This window comes from Triticum dicoccoides, chromosome 1A (genome assembly GCF_002162155.2).
Source record: "Triticum dicoccoides isolate Atlit2015 ecotype Zavitan chromosome 1A, WEW_v2.0, whole genome shotgun sequence".
Classification (NCBI taxonomy): Eukaryota; Viridiplantae; Streptophyta; class Magnoliopsida; order Poales; family Poaceae; genus Triticum; species Triticum dicoccoides.
Genome location: NC_041380.1, coordinates 553,380,517 through 553,393,785, shown reverse-complemented (window position 1 = coordinate 553,393,785; position 13,269 = coordinate 553,380,517). Strand labels below are relative to the sequence as shown.

General features: G+C 45.4%; 2 protein-coding genes across 2 annotated transcripts; both read left to right on the top strand.

Moving 5' to 3' along the window:
• The first annotated feature begins 1,021 nt into the window (after positions 1-1,021).
• LOC119288831 (probable phosphoribosylformylglycinamidine synthase, chloroplastic/mitochondrial) lies at positions 1,022-8,147 on the top strand. The gene is made up of 4 exons (XM_037568365.1): positions 1,022-1,140; positions 2,068-2,162; positions 2,253-6,457; positions 7,680-8,147. Exons 2-3 carry the CDS (start codon positions 2,097-2,099, stop codon positions 6,450-6,452), a joined length of 4,266 nt encoding a protein of 1,421 aa, XP_037424262.1. The 5' UTR covers positions 1,022-1,140; positions 2,068-2,096; the 3' UTR covers positions 6,453-6,457; positions 7,680-8,147.
• A 2,524-nt stretch (positions 8,148-10,671) lies between these two features.
• LOC119288843 (histone H3.2) lies at positions 10,672-11,357 on the top strand. Its single transcript, XM_037568371.1, has one exon. It carries the CDS (start codon positions 10,753-10,755, stop codon positions 11,161-11,163), a length of 411 nt encoding a protein of 136 aa, XP_037424268.1. The 5' UTR covers positions 10,672-10,752; the 3' UTR covers positions 11,164-11,357.
• Positions 11,358-13,269: the final 1,912 nt, after the last annotated feature.

Here is a 13,269-nt window from a genome sequence, read left to right as displayed (position 1 = left end):
CGTTTTCTGTTTTTTTCTCTTTCACGAGAGTCACGGTTTTGCTTCCGCGAGAGGCACGGGTGTGCTTTCACGAGAGTCACGGTCGTGCCTCTCGAAAACGAAAAAAAACATGTTTTTTTTCTTTCGCGAGAGTCACGGTTTTGCTTCCGCGAGAGACACGGTTGTGCTTTAGCGAGAGTCACGGCTGTGCTTCTCGGAAACGGGAAAAAACGCGTTTTCTATTTTTTTCTTTCGCGAGTCACATTTTTGCTTCAGCGAGAAGCACGGTTGTGCTTCGCGAGAGTCACGGCCGTGCCTCTCGCAAACGGAAAAAAAACACGTCTTCTGTTTTTCTTTCTTTCGCAAGAGTCACGGTTTTGCTTCTGCGAGAGGCACGGTTGTGCTTTCGCGCGAGTCACGGTCATGCCTCCTAGGAAACAAAAAAATATTTTCTCTTCTTTTTTTTCTTCCGCGAGAGTCACGGTTTTGCTTCCGTGAGAGGCACGGTTGTGATTTCGTGAGAGGCACTGGCGTGCCTTTTTTGGAAAGGGAAAAAACCCGTGCTTCCGGTTCGGTTATTTCGTCCGGTATTTTTCGTGAGAAAAAAGTTCGTCAAAACCTATCAACATGGGATCTAATTTTGAAGATCTTGACGCGAGGAATCAAACTGTGAAAGCGTTTTTTGGACGCATGGTTTGAGAAATAAAATGTTTTGAATAGACGGATCTACGAAAAAAGAGAAAACTCTTAGATTGTGACAAATGACGCGCTGCATGTGGGTCATTTGTTGCAGCATGGGAAGTTGGAGTGATCTTTGCAACGAGTACTCCTCCCTCAACTAGTGATTTCGTGGGAATCCATCAATCCGGATTTTATTACCCGTGTGGTGTACAATGATACAGTGTTTTTTACAGGCGATTTGGGCTGCAAAACGATACAACCAACCAAGCGGCCGTAGGGACACGGGAAGCCCAGTTCAAGCCCATTCGTAAACCCTAAACAGCCAACGCACTCAATTCGTTCGGGCAAGCCCTAAAAAGAAAAGAAAAAACGTTCGGGCAGCAAACTGGACAGAGTATTCGCGGGCGACCGCACGAGCGCGCCGCCGCCGCCGCCGCGAGTCTTCTCTGCCGCCGCCGCCCGTCAGCCGTCGCCAGCGAGGTAAATCCTTCCCTTCCTAATCCCTGCTCTTCTCCGGTGGTCCTCCCGCACTTGCTTGCTTGCTTCTGGTGCCGTAATGCGTGCGTGCTGGTCGTGTGCTTGTCGCCGCTTGCGTGCGTGCTTGCTGTGTCTGTGTGCGTGCTCCTTGTGTACTTGTGTGCGTGCTTGTTGGCTGCTGCTGGGCGTTGGCCAGTGCCTTGTGCAAGTACCACGAGGATTGAGTAGATTGATGACCATTCAGTCATCGAGGATTGAGTAAATTGACGATCATCCAGTCACCGAGGAGATGGGGACTTGATGAAAAGAGGCATGGATGCAACAAATAGGGTAGTATTTTGATATAGTCTCACACATACAATTCATTGTCTTCATAACATGGCATTTTATTAATTATTTATATATACTCGCCGAATTGTAGTTTTTAGAAATCACCGTATCCCATGTCCCCATATCCGCATCGGTGTTTCGTAGCAAAAAACAGTTGAAGTATCTTGCATTTGATAGACCATCTTATGGTTTTATCCCAGTTTGTTCATTTCATACAAGAGAGCTCTCTGATTCAGTGAACGAACCGTGTGTATGTGAGTATGTGAATGCTGGAACTACCAAAAATTCATGAAAATTTGGATGAAATAAGCTAGTTTTTTGTCTGTGGGTGCACAATCTAAGGGGTTTAATGTCCACTCTGTATTTTCATTCAACGTAATCTGCAATCCGGAACAATGAACAAACACATTGACCTTTGTCTTGAAGTGTGTCTGTGTGCGCATTTATCTTTTTGCTTACATCGTAAAAATATAATGAAATAAACTCTGAATTCAACATTTGCTAATGACAAGAACCGATTTTGTAGTTTTTAATATTGTAGATTAAACTTTAGTTATGCTCAGTCGTTCAGTGCCTGATTTCCTATTCTGTGGTTCACAGGTTCTTGGAGTATCTTAGGTGTCGTCAATATGGCATCTCATGCTGAAATGACAGCAAGCAATATGCTACGTCTTCAAGGCTTTCCTAGTAATATGGTATGCACCTAGTTCTAGTTGAACTATCAACTAAATATGCTTCTCTTTTCGGCATGTAACCATTATCATGCGCTTCTCTTTTTGTACCAGGGAAAACAAAGGAGTAGTTTTATATCCACAAGACACCCACCTTCGAGAAGGTCACGAGTGGTTCGACATTGCCTGAACCTACGTCATCTTTGCCGTTTACCTAATCAAAGGGCTATTGTTCCAAATATCCGACCAATGCCTGCTCTCACTGCTGCAGTATCCAGCGGAGTTAATAGTCCATTGATAGAGGCATCTGGTGATGACATGGGATTAGTTTCAAGGATTATTCACTTTTATCGCAAACCATTTCTTCAAGAGAGTGAGGCCAAGGAGTTACTCAGGAAAGTGCAGGCAAAGGTTTCTTCTAATATTATTGATATAAAGACTGAGCAATGCTTCAATGTTGAGTTGGAGGATGCACTAGGTTCTACAAAGCTCGCAACACTTCAGTGGCTCCTAGCAGAAACTTATGAACCTGACAACCTACAAACAGGGAGCTTTCTGGAGGAGGAAGTTTCTAGGAGCTCTTATTGCTTCCTTGTTGAGGTTGGTCCCCGGATGACATTTTCGACAGCTTTCTCAACCAATGCTGTCTCGATTTGTAAAGCTCTATCATTAATGGAAGTAACTCGCCTGGAGAGGTCTAGAAGATATCTTTTGTGCCTTCAGCCTGGTAGTGACCCACTTGATGAAAGCCAACTCAACAGCTTTGCTGCTTTGATTCATGACAGGATGACAGAATGTGTTTATCCTAGCAAGCTCACATCATTTCGGTCGGATGTAGTTCCAGAACCTGTCAGTGTTATACCAGTCATGGAAAGGGGAAGGGAAGCACTGGAGGAAATAAATCTTAAAATGGGTCTGGCTTTTGATGAACAAGATATCAAGTACTACACTCACCTATTCAGAGATGACATCAAACGCAATCCAACTACCGTGGAACTTTTTGACATAGCGCAATCAAACAGTGAGCACAGCAGACATTGGTTTTTTAATGGAAAGCTTGAGATAGATGGAGAGACCATGCCAAGTACTCTGTTTCAGTTAGTAAAGAGCCCCTTGAAGGCTAACCCTAATAACTCTATTATTGGGTTCAAGGATAACTCGAGTGCAATAAAAGGGACTCTTGTAAATCACCTACGCCCAGCACTACCAGGTTCCACTTCACCGCTAACCCTGATGATGCGTGAACTAGGCATTCTGTTCACAGCAGAAACCCATAATTTTCCATGTGCCGTGGCACCCTACCCAGGAGCTGAAACAGGTGCAGGTGGCCGCATAAGGGACACACATGCCACTGGAAAGGGCTCATTGGTTGTTGCTTCAACTGCTGGTTATTGTGTTGGAAACCTTCAAATTGAAGAATCATATGCACCTTGGGAGGATTCATCTTTTGCATACCCATCAAACTTAGCTCCTCCGTTGCAGATTCTTATTGATGCTAGCGACGGTGCTTCTGACTATGGGAACAAGTTTGGCGAGCCTTTAATTCAGGGATTTACAAGAAATTTTGGTTCTAGGTTGCCAAACGGGGAGCGTCGTGAATGGCTGAAGCCTATAATGTTCAGTGGGGCAATTGGGCAGATTGACCATGCACACATATCGAAAGGGGATCCAGAAATCGGCATGCTAGTTGTGAAGATTGGTGGTCCAGCATACAGAATTGGTATGGGTGGTGGTGCTGCCTCAAGTATGGTTAGTGGACAGAATGATGCAGAGCTCGATTTTAACGCAGTGCAGCGGGGAGATGCTGAGATGGCACAAAAGTTATATCGCGTGATCAGGGCATGTGTGGAAATGGGAGAGAAGAATCCAATCATCAGCATTCATGATCAGGGAGCTGGAGGAAACTGCAATGTCGTGAAAGAAATAATCTATCCTAAGGGTGCTGAAATTGATATCCGCTCAATTGTTGTTGGTGATCACACATTGTCTGTGTTGGAGATCTGGGGTGCTGAATACCAGGAACAAGATGCATTATTGGTGAAGCCTGAGAGCAGAAACCTGTTGCAATCACTTTGTGATAGAGAGAGAGTTTCAATGGCTGTCCTTGGTGAAATTGATGGTAGTGGAAAGATTGTTTTAATTGACAGTGCTGCTGTGGAGCATGCAATGTTGAGTGGCCTTCCTCCTCCACCGCCTGCTGTTGATCTTGAGCTTGAAAAGGTTTTAGGAGATATGCCTCAGAAGACCTTTGATTTCAAGCGAGTTCCTCGATCGAGTGAACCCTTAGACATAGCACCCGAGATTACACTGATGGATGTTCTTAAGCGAGTATTGAAGCTTCCCTCAGTATGTTCAAAGCGTTTCTTGACCACTAAGGTTGACAGATGTGTGACAGGTCTTGTGGCACAACAGCAGACGGTTGGCCCACTGCAACTACCACTTGCTGATGTTGCTGTAGTCGCACAGACATACACAGATCTTACTGGCGGTGCTTGTGCCATTGGAGAACAACCAATAAAGGGTTTACTTAATCCTGAGGCTATGGCAAGGCTTGCTGTTGGGGAGGCATTGACCAATCTGGTTTGGGCTAAAGTTACATCTCTTGCTGACGTCAAAGCAAGTGGCAATTGGATGTACGCTGCAAAGATTGATGGAGAGGGAGCAGATATGTATGATGCTGCTGTCGCAATGGCTGACTGCATGATTCAACTTGGTATTGCAATTGATGGAGGAAAGGATAGTCTTTCTATGGCAGCTCAATGTGATGGCGAGCTAGTCAAAGCTCCAGGAAATCTTGTTATCAGTGCTTATGTGACATGTCCTGATATAACCTTAACGGTTACTCCAGATCTAAAGCTTGTGAAGGACGGGGTTCTGTTGCATGTTGACCTGGCTAAAGGAAAGCGACGACTTGGTTGTTCTGCTCTCGCACAAGCGTTTGATCAAATTGGAAATGACTGCCCAGACATAGAAGATGTCCCTTACTTGAAAAAGGTCTTTGAGGTTGTTCAAGAATTGCTCAGCGAACGCCTGATTTCTGCTGGTCATGACATTAGTGATGGTGGGCTTATTGTCACCATTCTTGAGATGGCATTTGCTGGCAACTGTGGTGTTAACCTCAACATAGAATTAAAAGATAATGACCTTCTTCAAACACTTTTTGCGGAGGAGCTTGGTCTTGTAGTTGAAGTGCATTTGGATGACCTTGATGTAGTGAAGCAAAAACTTCATGTGGCAGGGGTTTCTGCTAATGTGATAGGAAAAGTAACTGCAGCACCAGAAATAGAGCTGTGTGTTGATGGTGAGGTGCGTTTGAAAGAAAGAACTTCAGATCTCAGAGATTTGTGGGAGGAAACAAGCTTTCAGCTTGAGGAGCTACAGCGGCTGAAATCTTGTGTCAAGCTTGAGAAAGAAGGCCTAAAAAGCCGAACATCGCCCTCATGGCATTTGTCTTTTACGCCCAAATTCACGGACAAGAAACTACTGTCTGCATCCTCGAAACCGAAGGTTGCCATCATTCGGGAAGAAGGGAGCAACAGTGATAGGGAAATGTCTGCTGCATTCCATGCTGCTGGTTTTGAACCGTGGGATATCACAATGTCGGATCTCTTGAACCAAAAGGCTTCTCTAACGGAATTCCGTGGGATTGCATTTGTTGGTGGATTTAGCTATGCAGATGTTCTTGACTCAGCAAAAGGTTGGGCTGCATCTATCAGGTTCAACCAGCCCCTCATACAGCAGTTCCAGGAGTTCTACAATAGGCCAGACACATTCAGCCTTGGGGTGTGCAATGGGTGTCAGCTCATGGCTCTTCTTGGTTGGGTACCAGGACCTGATATTGGAGGCTCGCTTGGTGCAGGTGGAGACATGTCCCAGCCAAGGTTCACTCACAATGAATCTGGCCGTTTTGAATGTCGGTTTATCAGTGTGGCCATAGGGGATTCTCCTTCTATAATGTTCAAAGGTATGGAAGGCTCTACTTTGGGCATTTGGAGTGCTCATGGTGAAGGGAGAGCCTTCTTCCCAGATGAAAATGTCTTGTCTGATGTTGTCAATTCAAATCTGGCCCCTCTGAGGTACTGCGATGATGCTAATAATGTCACAGAGGTTTATCCTTTCAACCCTAATGGCTCTCCGCTTGGTATTGCGGCCCTTTGCTCCCCTAATGGAAGACACCTTGCTCTGATGCCACACCCGGAGCGTTCCTTTATGATGTGGCAGTACCCATGGTATCCCAAGGAGTGGCAGGTTGAGAAGGGTGGTCCCAGTCCTTGGTTGCGCATGTTCCAGAATGCAAGAGAGTGGTGTTCATAGAGAAGGTAAATCAGACTCCTGAAACATTTTCACCTTTTTTTTGGCTCCCTGTAGTTTTTTTTTTTACTTTTGGTTCCCTATATAGTTAAGATCTCTGACTAGCCCGTTAACTGAACACAGTTTGTTGCTCTCGTCTACATCTGAACCGCTCATTCTGTAAAGAGAGAAGTGCATTTTTCAACCCCGAACTCTTGCCCTAGTCTAATTTACAACCCCAAACTTCAATACCATCTAAATTACAACCCTCAACTCTCAAAACCGGTCAGAATTCAACCCTCCCCTCCTTGTTCACCGGTTTTGACCAGGGGTGACCAGTTTTGACCAGTCAACAGGTCCAATCAGCATGCCACGTCGGAAAAAAATTCAAAATTTCAAGAAAAATATAAATAAAAATCTGTAAGATCGAGAAAAAATCAGGAAAAAAACCAAATTTCCGAAAAAAAGTTTGCGAAAAAAATTCGGAAACTTTTTCCGTGATTTTCGGGGAAAAAATTTTCAAAAAATTGAACTTTTTTGGAAATTACTTTTTCTAGATTTTTTTTCTATTTTACAGTTTTTATATAATTTTCTTGGGAATTTGAATTTTTTTCCTTGGATTTTTTCATTTTAAGTATTTTTTGGTTTTTCATGGAAATATCGATATTTTTGTTTTTCAGAAATTCGATTTTATTTATTTTCCCTGATTTTTTCCCGGAAATTTGATTTTTTTTATTTCTTTTCCTGGATTTTTTTATTTTACAGCTTTTTAAAAATAATGCTGATGTGCCATGCTGACGGGACCCGTTGACCGGTCAAAACCGGTCAACAAAGAGGGGAGGGTTGAATCCTAGCCGGTTTTGAGAGTTAGGGGTTGTAATTTAGACGGTATTGGAGTTCGGGGTTGTAAATTAGACCAGGACAAGAGTTCGGGGTTGAAATATGCACTTCTCTCTTCTGTAAATGGCATTCTTGTTGTTTTATGTTTCTGGTAACTCTCCTCTTAGCTTGATCTTTATTGTAGTACTGTGTTAGCTTGAACACCGCTTTGTGCTTGAATTTTGTTATTTAATGCAGTGATAATTATTAGGCATCCAGTGTCTCTCATGTTCTATCCCAGTGCTTCACTGCAATAGAAAGAATCAAAAACATAGTGCTAGGGATTGTATTTTGTTGTTCTGTTCATGAGGTCTCGTACAATACTGCCATGAAACAACTACTTGCTTACCCTTCCTTTCCTGGAACTTACAGGGACTAAATTGGTGGCTCGTATGTCTGCTTAGAGCTTGGGCATTCTGCTGTAGAACTGAACATGATGTGGCCATGGATCAACTCAATACCATGTCTGAAATTATCGCGTTGGAAGAACTCAAGCGACTGACAGCAGCTCTCAGTTCTTGAATATTTCTGCTACTTATTCTCAATGGACAGTGCCTGTATAGGTGCTGCGTGCGAGCATAGTTATGTCTCGCTAGCCGAATTGAGCTATATGCTTCTTCTGCAATTATTCACCTATATCCAGTGATACTATGCTCTAGCTGTCCGGCAACATAAATAATATCCTGTCAGCTTTCTTTCTGCTAAGCATATTATCCATTTTGTAGTTACACAGGAATGTACCATGTCGCCCGTTACATATTCGGGATTGTATTTTCAGTTTGGCGTAACCTCAAGAGGGTAATAACACTTAGACAGGGTGGACAGCAGATTTTTTTTTTACAGCAGATAGAACTCCTGGATTCATGGAATTGAGGAAGAAGGTCTTAAACAAGCCACAATATGGCTGGTTCCAGACTCGTATCATTTGATTTTATGAACACCCATCAAGACAGACATTGACAACCTAGCTGCTATCTTACAAGGCTTTGGTGACGTGACGAGCCTCTGCAACAACTTCCAAAAAAGCTTGGTCGTGCCAATCTGTTGCAACCATCTTGACCTCGAGCACATCCTCCGGAATATGCCGACGATCCGCGCTTCCTTCTTGGTGAAATACCTAGACTTACCTCTTTAGGTTTGGCAGCTAAAGACGGTGGATTTCCAATATCTGGTCGGCAAGGCGGCCGGATAATTAATCACTTGGGATGGGCAAAACATCACTGCTATCGGACGCACAACTCTCGTCAAGTCGGTCATCTCCTCTCAAGCGGTCTTCTCTATCACGCCTCTCATAGTGCCGCCGGGCATTCTAGATACACTTAATAAGATTGAGAGGGCCTTCTTTTGGTCGGGTGCGGAAAAGACCACGGGAGCCAAATGCAAGGTGAATTGGAATTTGGTGTGCAGACCAAAAGATTACGGTGGTCTTGGGGTGCTCAATACCGACAAGTTTGCACGGGCGTTGCGGCTTCGTTGGCTATGGTAGGAATGGAGGGAGCCCCGTAGACTATGGGTGGGCTCTGGCAACCCCTGCACTGAAGAGGACCTCCAGTTCTTCTATGCATCTACGACTATCACTGTTGGTGACGGCGTCAAACACCTTTCTGGGACTCCCTTTGGCTCCTGGGGCGCAAGCCCAAGGACATTGCATCGCTAATCTATGAGGGCTTGGCGAGGAAGAATTGGAAGGCGCGTGAGGCTTTGAATGGGAACGATTGGATCCTCGAAATCAAGCATGACACCGCCATCTCCGTCAACCACGTTTCTGAGTTCTTTAACCTTTGGATGCTTGTGCATGACTTCCACCTTGATGAACAAATCGAAGACGATATCATTTGGAAGCATGCGAACGATGGGGTATACACGGCGAGCACTGCCTACAAAGCTCAATTTCTCGCCCTGACCTTGTCCCCCTGAAGCGCATGGACGCATGGTCTGGAAGGCCTGGGCACCTCCAAAGGTCAAATTCTTTACTTGGTTGGCTCCACAAGATAGGATTTGGACCGCCGATCGCTTGGAGAAGCGTGGTTGGCCAAACTGTGGCCTTGCCCGCTTTGCAAAAGGGAACAAGAACATAGGGATACACCTCTTCGTCAAGTGTCGCTGCACGCTTAGACTCTGGAGATCAATCATTGAGAAGCTTGGGCTCGCGCACATGAACACCTCCGAATGGCAGTTAGATGAGACCGTCATTGAGTGGTGGCAGAAAGGAACCGACGACAGCAAGTCTCGCCGCCACGCAATGGCTTCCCTTACCATGTTCGTTTCTTGGACCATTTGGAATGAGAGAAACGTCCGAGTACTCCGTCGGAAAAGTGCGCCACCGCCGGTCCTCCTAACCAACATTTTAGAAGACGCTAAACTTTGGGTTACTGTCGGCGCAAGGAAACTAGGGAACATCATATTGTACGAGTAATTGTCATGCCGTGATTTGTGAGTGCGTTGTAAAACTCTACTCTCCCTTATTTAATTGAAGAGGCAAATCTTTTACATTCGTTTCAACTTTCAAGATAAAAAATCTAGCGAGCGCTCATGAGTTATTACGAGCTTCAAATGAACATAATTGAGCATAGTTTTTTTTGCCTCGTTAAGTTTACCGAGTTTAGTGGTCACAAGCTTAACGAGCCAAGCAACTCGTTAATTCATCTGTAAGAATGCTTCTCGAAATGGAAGAAAACAATTGAACATCCGAATTTTAGAATATGGCCCTGTTTGGTTGGGATTTTTTTCATGGCTTCCACTGCTGAAAAGCCAACCAAATGAGCAGATTCCCAAACATGCTTGTCACGAATCCATTGAAAATAACTTGAACTAGGGACTTACAGAAACATCAGTAGTTCGGCGTGTGTGCTACAGCAGTCAAAACTGAAAAGAAATTATTGTTCTAAAATGGCCATTTTTCTAAAACAGTTTACAGATCAGTGTTTATGATGAATTAGCACATAAATAATTTACCAGGGCTTCAGGGCATTACAGATAATTCTTATACTAGTAAGTAAACAAATTGTTCTAGCACTCACTGAAACTCTTCTAAAAAAAGAAGCAGTATTTTTGTCAATTATCGTTTGGGCTGAGGTTTTCGTCTGGGACGTTGGCGGCAAAGAGCAAAATACGGTCGCGCCTCGTCGGAGTCCATTTTCGTTTCATCTGCTTCTCCACGATCCGCCTGACTCCTCTTCGACCAATCAGAGCACGCGAAACCACCTCCCACGGATCACCCCCTCGACACCAGATCCCAGCCGTCCAGGCGCCCCACATCCAACGCTCCACGCTCCACCGTCCCTCCCGAAAAACCAAAACCCACGCGCGCTCCCCGCTCCAATTCCCCACCCGCTCGGTGCTCCCATCCTATTTAACGCCGCCCCGTCCCCTTCTTCCTCCTCACCCCCATCCCTCCCAATCCCCCAAATCTCCTCAGCCTCCCTGCCGGCGCATCTCCGACTCCATGGCCCGCACCAAGCAGACGGCGAGGAAGTCCACCGGCGGCAAGGCGCCGAGGAAGCAGCTGGCCACCAAGGCCGCCCGCAAGTCCGCCCCGGCCACCGGCGGCGTCAAGAAGCCCCACCGCTTCCGCCCCGGCACCGTCGCGCTCCGCGAGATCCGCAAGTACCAGAAGAGCACGGAGCTGCTCATCCGCAAGCTCCCCTTCCAGCGCCTCGTCCGTGAGATCGCCCAGGACTTCAAGACCGACCTCCGCTTCCAGTCCTCCGCCGTCTCCGCCCTGCAGGAGGCCGCCGAGGCCTACCTGGTGGGCCTCTTCGAGGACACCAACCTCTGCGCCATCCACGCCAAGCGCGTCACCATCATGCCCAAGGACATCCAGCTCGCCCGCCGCATCCGTGGAGAGAGGGCCTAGGCTGCAGTCTGCAATCCATGCGTCGTCTGTTAGATCCCTGTTAGCCTGAGTTCGTCGGTGGAAGTGTGTGTGTGCTAGCAGTAGGGTTTCAGACTGTGCCTGTGTTGTTCTTGTCATGGTGGATGTGGTATGCCTAATGTGATGGTACCGTCTTGTTGCCATTAGCAATGGAAATGAAAAATGTTTCTCATTCATCTGTGTTTGAATGCCTGTTCCCAACTTGCCAAATTTCTTGCCTGTTTTGCTCTGAATCTGAGCTTGAATTATCGTTCGACTGTCATCTGGCTAGCTGTCTCTGAACCCGAACGAACGAGCAGTTGAGATTGCTTGTCTGATAGTGTGCTCGTCTTCAGTTCCGTCCATCGACAGACAATGCCGGTATGTTTGATGCTCAGTGCACATATTCTGTTGAAACCATCCCTACTTTGCCTAGTTATGTTGCAATCACGCAACAAGTTACTTGGTGTCTTGTCTTCAGATTTTACAGGTTCAGAAAATGCTGCAGGCTTCCACACTGTTCCCGCAATATTATTGGTTGCATCACCCACAATTCCTAAATAACACACCAATACATCGAGCAAGCGCTGGCCACTATTGGTCAGAATCTCATGCCGTTCCTGGTTCTTGGACATTGCTTGGATAGTATCCTGAATATGTGAAATGACCTGCCAGTTTTAGCTACTGTGTTCTTAATTGCTTCGATTTTGTACCTTATAATAGTACTAGTACTGTGTCAAAATTCTTCGAAATAACTATTCCGGTTGGTTGCCTCTGAACCTGAATGAACAGATGTAATACGCTCGTTCAGTTCAGTTCTGTGTAGTACACATAAACATCGCTTTCCTGATGATAACATCGGTGCTGAAAGTGTCTCGACCCTGCTTCTGTGCTGTATAGTCTCAAAACTACAAACACAGTTACAATACAGGTTACAAGGATGCCTCCAACTACAGTTTTTCTTGATTAAATGTTTATCATGAGGCACACCGCTACTTCTTAAGAGAATAACTGCTCCCACAGTAATACCAACGCCGATTTCTTGGTACCTATTCTGCAATCGCACACACTTAACGCGAAACACGGTTCATTCTGGGCAGTTTACAACAGTGCTGCTGTGGGGTCCGAATGTTTTCTGGTGGTAGGCTGATGTTAGAACAGTCAAGCATCTCGGAATTTAATTTTGTAGGAAGAGAGGCAGTATTATGTTTATGAACTGTACAGTTCATTTTAAATTATGAAATTTATTACTGATGCACGATGCAAGTCTCTATGACGGGAGAAGATTTGTAATGGCACTCTGTCGTGTGGCTCAAAATGAATGCAGAGCTTCTAGGACCAATTACCTGATCGCTAAGTTATTATATGTAATATTGTAAAGTGTTATCTGAATCCTTGAATTTGAAAAAAAGTGAACTCCAGTAAGTGATGAAAAATGAGAATAGCAGTGATGCATTGCGTTCGAGCCAGTTTCTTGTAGATTATCTTCAGATCTCCAAAATAGTTCGGATGAAGGAATAAGAATCTGTCATTGGGTGGGGACATGCTACAGCAACGCAGCAAGTATATCAAAATGAATTGATATTCACAGTGAATTAGTGACTTATCTTGTTGTCTGGGTTTGAAATATACCCATAAAAAAAAGTCTGTTCCTTGCAGAATAACTGAAGACAACCATTCTCATTTCGACAGAGAAAATTCCACAGACACATTACAATATTTCTAATACATGAAATCGAAAAATATATTTTCAATACATTCTTTCTTTGATACCTACGGGTTTGGACACCATCCCACATGAACAATCTCAAGAACACGACACAGCAGCATTTTTTTTTTTTGAGTAGAACGACCCAGAAGCTCTGAACAAACACCCGGCCCGCGCTCACAGCCCAAAAATTTGGAGCTGCCGCCACAGCTCTGACTCAGCCCGCCAATCCACCGGTCAAGCTCTCGGCCACGTCACCGATCCGCAGCACCCCTCACCCGGATCGCCATCGTGACCGTCCATTCCATCCGCATCCAACGGCAGGCAGACGCCTCCTCCACCCTCTCGTCCCCGTTAAAACGCCCCTCGCCCCTCCCCGCAAATCACATCACCAGCAGCCA

Excerpts from the sequence above, each read along its gene's own strand:
- LOC119288831 (XM_037568365.1), top strand. The coding sequence starts at position 2,097 with ATGGCATCTCATGCTGAAATGACAGCAAGCAATATGCTACGTCTTCAA. Across the intron at positions 2,163-2,252 it reads AAGGCTTTCCTAGTAATATG|GGAAAACAAAGGAGTAGTTT; the intron begins GTATGCACCTAG and ends TTTTTGTACCAG.
- LOC119288843 (XM_037568371.1), top strand. The coding sequence starts at position 10,753 with ATGGCCCGCACCAAGCAGACGGCGAGGAAGTCCACCGGCGGCAAGGCG.